General features: G+C 44.8%; 1 protein-coding gene and 1 pseudogene across 1 annotated transcript; one reads left to right on the forward strand and one right to left on the reverse strand.

Annotated features, from left to right (window-relative positions):
• Positions 1–1,559: 1,559 nt before the first annotated feature.
• Positions 1,560–2,436, reverse strand: LOC110228253 (the record flags this gene model as incomplete). Its single annotated transcript, XM_021025008.1, has 1 exon — positions 1,560–2,436. A coding segment is annotated over one exon (675 nt), but the record flags the coding sequence as incomplete, so codon positions are not given.
• Positions 2,437–2,784: 348 nt separating this feature from the next.
• Positions 2,785–3,703, forward strand: LOC9311241 (annotated as a pseudogene).
• Positions 3,704–7,792: the final 4,089 nt, after the last annotated feature.

The raw sequence follows: 7,792 nt of genomic DNA on the forward strand, positions 1-7,792 counted from the left end.
AGATTCTCCGAAAAAAGCTTGCAGTAACCTGCATCCTCATCAGCTTCATCCAATTCGACTCTTCCAGCAGCGATCAGAAAAGCTGCGAGATAGCTTTTTGGATCCTCCAATCCGCTGTAAGGGTCCAATTTGAGCTTCCGGGAATCTTTGATCCTCAAACTTGCAATTCGCGGGATAAAACGGGTTCGCCTAGCTTCTTCAATGACTCGATTGATGTCTGGCTCCGAACTTGTAGCCTGATGAAATTTTGATTTCATTTCTTTTAATTCCTGGCTAACCTTCCTCATGGTCTCGAACTGGTCGAGGTTCTCCTGCTCGTACTGAGCTGCAAGTTGTTCTTCATCCCCGAGCTGCGTCTCTTCTTCCGACGTCTGAGCTACATTATTAGTAGCACCGGGAGTTGTTTGTCCGCTGGTTTCATTTCGTGCAGCGGAACTTGGCGAGTTGAATATCCCTCTTCGGATTCCCACCGGGTTTCCTGCACTTAAAGAGCGAACACGAGTTTGTATATTATTGACGTTTTGACTAAGAGATACCTGGGATGTTTGCAACGTATCGACGGCCTTTTCCACATCCGAGAACTTTTGTGATATGTCCGACATGGTTTGCTGCATAGCTTTGAGGGTTTCGGCCAATGATGTCTCAGCGGCGTCTCCTCCGGACATTGTTGCTTATCTCGGAAGTGTGATAAAGAAAAAATCTGACCACTCAAGAACTTAATATCCCCACAGACGGCGCCAAAATGTGGATGTCGGATTCACACACTCAAGTATTTTGTTAAGTGGGAAAGGTTATTCTTGAGGGACAAAAATGAATATGTAAAAAACTTATAAATTGATACGAAAATTGCTATAGTATTTCTCTCTTGAGAGGAAGCTCCTCTTTACATGGCCATTGGCCTCTATATTTATACTCCGATAAATGACATTAAAATGACTAATTAAGCACAATTATTTCTTCTTAAATGTGTCCGTTTTGATTCTTCGACTTTAATGCTCAACGTTTGAATTTGAGTTGACTCTGATCTTCATGGGCCTCACCCCCTTTGGCCCAAGTGTCCTTGAACCGACTTACCCGTGTCTTCTACACCGAACTCGTGTCACAGTGCAGTCACTTCGGATTCTCGAAATGGTGACAACCACTTCGACCATCCCTTCGGCTCATGGGTCCAATGGGCTTCATCCTTTATGGGCCATTATCCTGATTACGTGGCAATCTTTGGTTGGTCTCGTACTTCTGGTGCGGGATCCGACACCAACACAGATGAGTTGCAAAGGAGAAGGGCTGTTGCAGATTGTAACACACCAAGATACGACAGACAATTTGCTCTATAAGCCTTTCGCATGAGATCCGAGACCGAGCCGTCAACGGTGAAAACTCCAAATCATCGATCACATACTTTCCCTGCGTCATGTGAGATTGACTCTTCGTTTCAATCCATGAGCTTTCCCAGAAACGAAACCTCACAAGCCAAATTAAGCAAAAGGTGCAAGCTCCCTCTACCAAGTTCATTCCCAAAGTTAGCAGCGCAGAGCAAAATAAGAACCATTCACAACCACACCTGAAGCCAATAGCCCTACTAGCTCCTCTAAAGCACAGTCAAACCGCAAGCAAGAGGCAAGAAACGCAAAGCAAAGCAATCTTCAAACAAAAGCGAAATCAACGGGAAGCCACAACAGAGAACATGCCTTGAAATACACCAAAGAATTGAAATACTTGCGGAGATCTCAAAAGGAGAGGAGAGCAAGCTACCACCGATAACTAAAACCTCACCTTATCAACCACCACAGCAGCTACACAAGAAGCAAATTGAGCTACTGATTCGACGAGGGATCCTGACCCGCCACGAGAGAAACACGCTCCTAATAATCCTGCTGCTGTCCACAAGCAGAAGATGCCAACAGAGACATGAAACTCCAAAAAAGACAAGGCTCGACGAAAGAGAAAAGACAAAAAGCGCCAACTGAAGCCATGCTCTGAAAACCTATGCGAAGGAGGGCCACAAAAGAGAGGCTGAGGAATCAGAAGCTCAAAAGGGTCGAAACCCCAACAGGAGGCTGCCAAACCATCCAAAGAGCCAAAGAAAGCCTTTCGATTGAAACTCCAACACACGAAATCGACACGCACGGAGTGGACAGAGGCTTCCGGCGTGTGGGAGTAAGCTGTCCTCAAGGCGAACAACCCGACACAGTGAAACCCAGGACTCCGGCAGACACGAGCCGAAACGGGACGGTTAGACCAAGAGAGATCTTGGAAAAAATGAGTCCGAGCAGAAGAGGAGAAGCGACACCACGGCACGGCACAGCCAAGGGAAGCACTCTCGACGATCGTAAACACCAGGAAGAAGGCGATCTGGGACAGATCTACAAACAACAGCTTGCTCCGCAGCTTAAGATGCGAGACGCTAGGACCGAAAATCACAGCCTCCACCTTGATCTATCGCCGTCTACAGGCAGTAGAGGCAAAAAGCATGAGATTTCAGTCACTGGAGAAACGGTCGTCGCGCACGGCAGGCCTACGACACTCGCCACGAGAAACAGAGCCGAGTCAACTCTCGGGAGTCTTCAAGTGCAAAGATGAAACGAGACCAAGGTAACCAACAGCCCTCTCACGGCGCTGGTCGCAACCAGACACCGGAGAGGCAAGAACACGGCGGAGTTAGGGTTGTCGCAAGAAAAGCTTTGGGAGAGAAAAAATTAGGGGCGCGTGGAACTCACTTCCTCGATATCCTTTCTTTTTTGTGCTGTTTAATGTAACACACTCAAAAGTAGTAACAAACTAAGAATGGAAGATATCATCGGCGTCGTGGCTCTCGCCGCGGTTCTCCTCTTCTTCATGTACCAAAAACCGAAAACCAAACGGTACAAGCTGCCTCCGGGACCATCTCCGCTTCCGGTGATCGGAAACCTCCACTAGCTTCAAAAGCTTAACCCACAACGGTTCTTTGCTGGATGGGCCAAGAAATACGGACCAATCTTGTCATACAAGATAGGAACCAGAACAATGGTGGTGATATCTTCAGCTGAGTTAGCTAAAGAGCTTCTCAAGATGCAAGATGTCAACTTTGCCGACCGGCCTCCACACCGTGGCCACGAGTTCATATCCTACTGCCGGCGTGATCACATGGCATTGAACCACTACACACCTTATTACCGAGAGATAAGGAAGATGGGGATGAACCACTTGTTCTCACCCACACGTACGTGTGGCCACCTTTAAGCATGTACGGGAGGAAGAGGCTAGGAGAATGATGAATAAGATCAACAAGGCCGCCGATAAATCCGAAGTGGTCGATATAAGCGAGCTTATGTTGACGTTCACGAACTCTGTTGTGTGTAGACAAGCGTTCGGGAAGAAGTACAATGAAGATGGGGAAGAGATGAAGAGGTTCATCAAGATTATTTATGGGACTCAAAGCGTTTTGGGGAATATTTTTTTCTCTGATTTTTTCCCATATTCTAGTTTTCTCGATGATTTGTCAGGCCTCACAGTTTATATGAAAGAGTGTTTTGAAAGACAAGACACTTATATTCAAGAGATTGTCAATGAGACTCTTGATCCCAAGAGGTTCAAGCCCGAAACCGAGAGCATGATCGATCTCTTGATGGAGATCTACAAAGAACAACCTTTCGCTTCTGAGTTCACTGTAGATAATGTTGAATTTTCCAAGTCCAAGTCCAATTCTAATTCCCCAATAGTATGATATTGTCCGCTTTGGGCCAAGCCCGCACGGATTTGTCTTTGGGTTCCTTCCCAAAAGGCCTCATACTAGTTGGAGTTGGACTTCACTTATATATTAGACTTTTTTTTTCTAATCTTCCGATGTGGGACGTTGGTTTGACTTCAACAATCTCCCCTTCAAACCAAGGACCACATGTGGATCTTAACACGCCTCCTCGATGTTGGTGTCGGATCCCGCACCAAAAGTACGAGACCAACCAAAGATTGCCACGTAATCAGGATAATGGCCCGTAAAGGATGAAGCCCATTGGATCCGTGAGCCGAAGGGATGGTCGAAGTGGTTGTCACCATTTCGAGAATCCGAAGTGACTGCACTGTGACACGAGTTCGGTGTAGAAGACACGGGTAAGTCGGTTTAAGGACACTTGGGCCAAAAGAGGCGAGGCCCATGAAGATCAGAGTCAACTCAAATTCAAACGTTGAGCATTAAAGCCGAAGAATCAAAACGGACGCATTTAAGAAGAAATAATTGTACTTAATTACTCATTTTAAATGTCGTTTAGCTATGTATAAATATAGAGGCCAGTGGCCATGTAAAGGGGATCTTCATCTCAAGAGAGAAATATATAGCAATTTTCGTATCAATTTACAAGTTCTTACGCATTCATTTTTGTCCCTCAAGAATTATCTTTCCCACTTAACAAAATACTTGAGTGTGTGAATCCGACATCCACATTTTGGCGCCGCCTGTGGGGACATCAGGATTCTTGAGTGGTCAGATTTCTTCTTTTCTACATTTCCGAGATAAGCGACAATGTCCGGAGGAGACGCCGTTGGGACATCATTGGCCGAAACCCTCAAAGCTATGCAGCAAACCATGTCGGACATATCACAAAAGTTCTCGGATGTGGAGAAGGCCGTCGATACGTTGCAAACATCCCAGGTATCTCTTAGTCAAAACGTCAATAATATACAAACTCGTGTTCGCTCCTTAAGTGCAGGAAACCCGGTGGGAACCCGAAGAGGGATATTCAACTCGCCAAGTTCCGCTGCACAAAATGAAACCAGTGGACAAACAACTCCCGGTGCTACTAATAATGTAGCTCAGACGTCGGAAGAAGAGACGCAGCTCGGGGATGAAGAACAACTTGCAGCTCAGTACGAGCAGGAGAACCTCGACCAGTTCGAGACCATGAAGAAGGTTAGCCAGGAATTAAAAGAAATGAAATCAAAATTTCATCAGGCTACAAGTTCGGAGCCAGACATCAATCGAGTCATTGAAGAAGCTAGGCGAACCCCTTTTATCCCGCGAATTGCAAGTTTGAGGATCAAAGATTCCCGGAAGCTCAAGTTGGACCCTTACAGCGGATTGGAGGATCCAAAAAGCTATCTTGCAGCCTTTCTGATCGCTGCAGGAAGAGTCGAATTGGATGAAGCTGATGAGGACGCAGGCTATTGCAAGCTGTTTTCGGAGAATCTATGTGGCCAAGCTCTAATGTGGTTCACCCAATTAGAGCCGGGTTCGATCAGCAATTTCGACGAACTATCAGCCGTGTTCTTAAAGCAATACTCTATCCTTATGGATAAAAGCGTTTCGGATGCCGATCTTTGGAACATAACGCAAGGATCTAATGAGTCACTTCGAGTTTTCATCACCAAATTCAAAGGAGTGCTATCAAAACTCCCAAGAATCTCACAGCAATCAGCTTTATCTGCCCTACGAAAAGGATTGCGACATGATTCAAGGTTTAAAGAAGACTTAATACTTCATAAACCAGACACAATTCAGGATGCACTCTTCCGCGCAAACAATTGGATGGAGGTAGAAGACGAAAAAGAAAGTTTTGCCAAACGGAATAAACAAGAAAAGCCGGCAGTCACCGTCCCTACCAAGAAGTTCGAGCCTAGAGAGAGCAAAGGACCAAGGAAGTTCGGGTCGCAACCCTTCAACAATTCCGTCGGGAAGCAATTCCAAGGGAAAGGAAGATCAAACACTTGGGTCCGTGATGAAAGTCTATATTGCGACATTCATAAAGTAACCGGACATTTAACCAAGGATTGCAGCGTTCTTAAAAAGCACCTCGCAGAGCTTTGGGCTAGTGGCGATCTTTCTAAATTCGATATAAAAGATTTTGTGAAGGAATACCACGAAGCAAAGGAAAACTCCAAAGATCAAGATTCCAAAAGACCAAGGTTATCCAACGAGGAAGAACCAAGGAGTTCGAAGGGGAAGATCAATGTGATTCTAGGAGGTTCCAGATTTTGCGGAGATTCAATAAGTTCCATCAAAAAACATAGACGAAATGTCTTACTCAAAGCAAGCTTGAGTGAAGAAATTGATTTTCAAGGTGCTTCAATATCATTTAACGAAGAAGAAACGCGGCATCTCGAAAGACCGCATGACGATGCTCTAGTCATTACTCTTGATGTCGCAAACTTCGAAGTATCAAGGATCCTTATAGATACAGGCAGTTCGGTCGACTTGATCTTTTTAAGTACTCTACAAAAAATGGGAATCAGCCGAGGAGACATAGTAGGACCTCCGTCTCCATTAGTTGCATTCACAAGCGAATCAGCCATGTCTCTCGGGATAATCAAGCTACCGGTCCTTGCCAAAAAAGTATCGAAAATTGTGGACTTCGTCGTCTTCGATAAGCCCGCAGCTTACAACATCATCCTTGGGACTCCCTGGATTTATCGAATGAAAGCAGTTCCCTCTACATACCATCAATGTATCAAATTTCCAACATCAAATGGGGTGGAAACAATTCGGGGAGACCAAGAAGCTTCACGGACTTGTTACTTAGCTAGCCACCGTATGAAGATTCAATAGCAACTAACGAAGCCCGCAAAAGAAGGACTAAAAACAAAATTTCCTAGTGGGCAAAAGAAAGAGGATGTAGTAGTCGAAGTGGTACTGGAAGAAGACAAGCCAGACCGGAAAATTAGAATTGGAGCAACTTTGACTGACCAAATAAAAGAAGCTTTGATCGAACTCTTAAGGAAAAACAAAGCATCGTTTGCATGGTCAGCAGCGGACATGCCGGGCATAAATCCGAGTATAATTTGTCATGAACTAAACGTAGATCCAAGCTTCAAACCGGTGAAACAAAAAAGAAGAAAGCTTGGAGTGGAGCGGGCAAAAATAGTAAACGACGAAGTGGATAAACTCTTGAAGATAGGGTCCATAAGAGAAGTGCAATATCCGGAGTGGGTAGCAAACACTGTCGTTGTCAAGAAAAAGAACGGGAAAGATAGGGTTTGCATCGATTTTACAGACCTGAATAAAGCATGTCCTAAAGATAGTTTCCCGCTCCCGCATATAGATCGACTTGTAGAGTCCACCGCTGGAAATGAGCTGTTAACGTTCATGGACGCCTTCTCGGGTTATAATCAGATAATGATGAACCCCGAAGATCAAGAAAAGACGTCATTTATCACAGATAGGGGTATCTACTGTTACAAGGTAATGCCTTTTGGTTTGAAAAATGCAGGAGCAACTTACCAACGATTGGTGAACAAAATGTTTCACAATCACCTCGGGAAGACTATGGAAGTCTACATAGATGATATGTTGGTTAAATCTTTGAAGAAAGAAGATCATGTTAAACATTTGGAGGAATGTTTTGATATTCTCAATAAATATCAAATGAAGCTGAACCCGGCAAAGTGCACATTTGGAGTCCCATCCGGAGAATTTCTTGGCTATATCGTGACAGAAAGAGGGATTGAAGCCAATCCAAATCAAATTAACGCCTTTCTGAACATGCCATCTCCAAGAAACTTCAAAGAAGTACAACGGTTGACTGGGCGGATTGCGGCTTTAAACCGTTTTATCTCGAGGTCAACAGATAAGTCGTTGCCTTTCTACCAAATTCTAAAAGGGAACAAAGGATTCCTTTGGGATGAGAAGTGTGAAGAAGCTTTTGGGCAGCTTAAGGCATACTTAACCACTCCACCTGTACTGACCAAACCGGAAGTAGATGAAAAACTTTACTTGTACGTATCAGTTTCAAACCACGCGGTTAGTGGAGTCTTGGTTCGGGAAGACTGTGGGGAGCAGAAACCAATTTACTACGTGAGCAAGTCAATGACTGATCCGGAAACCAGA

This window comes from Arabidopsis lyrata (genome assembly GCF_000004255.2).
Source record: "Arabidopsis lyrata subsp. lyrata unplaced genomic scaffold ARALYscaffold_5, whole genome shotgun sequence".
In the NCBI taxonomy this organism is placed as follows: Eukaryota; Viridiplantae; Streptophyta; class Magnoliopsida; order Brassicales; family Brassicaceae; genus Arabidopsis; species Arabidopsis lyrata.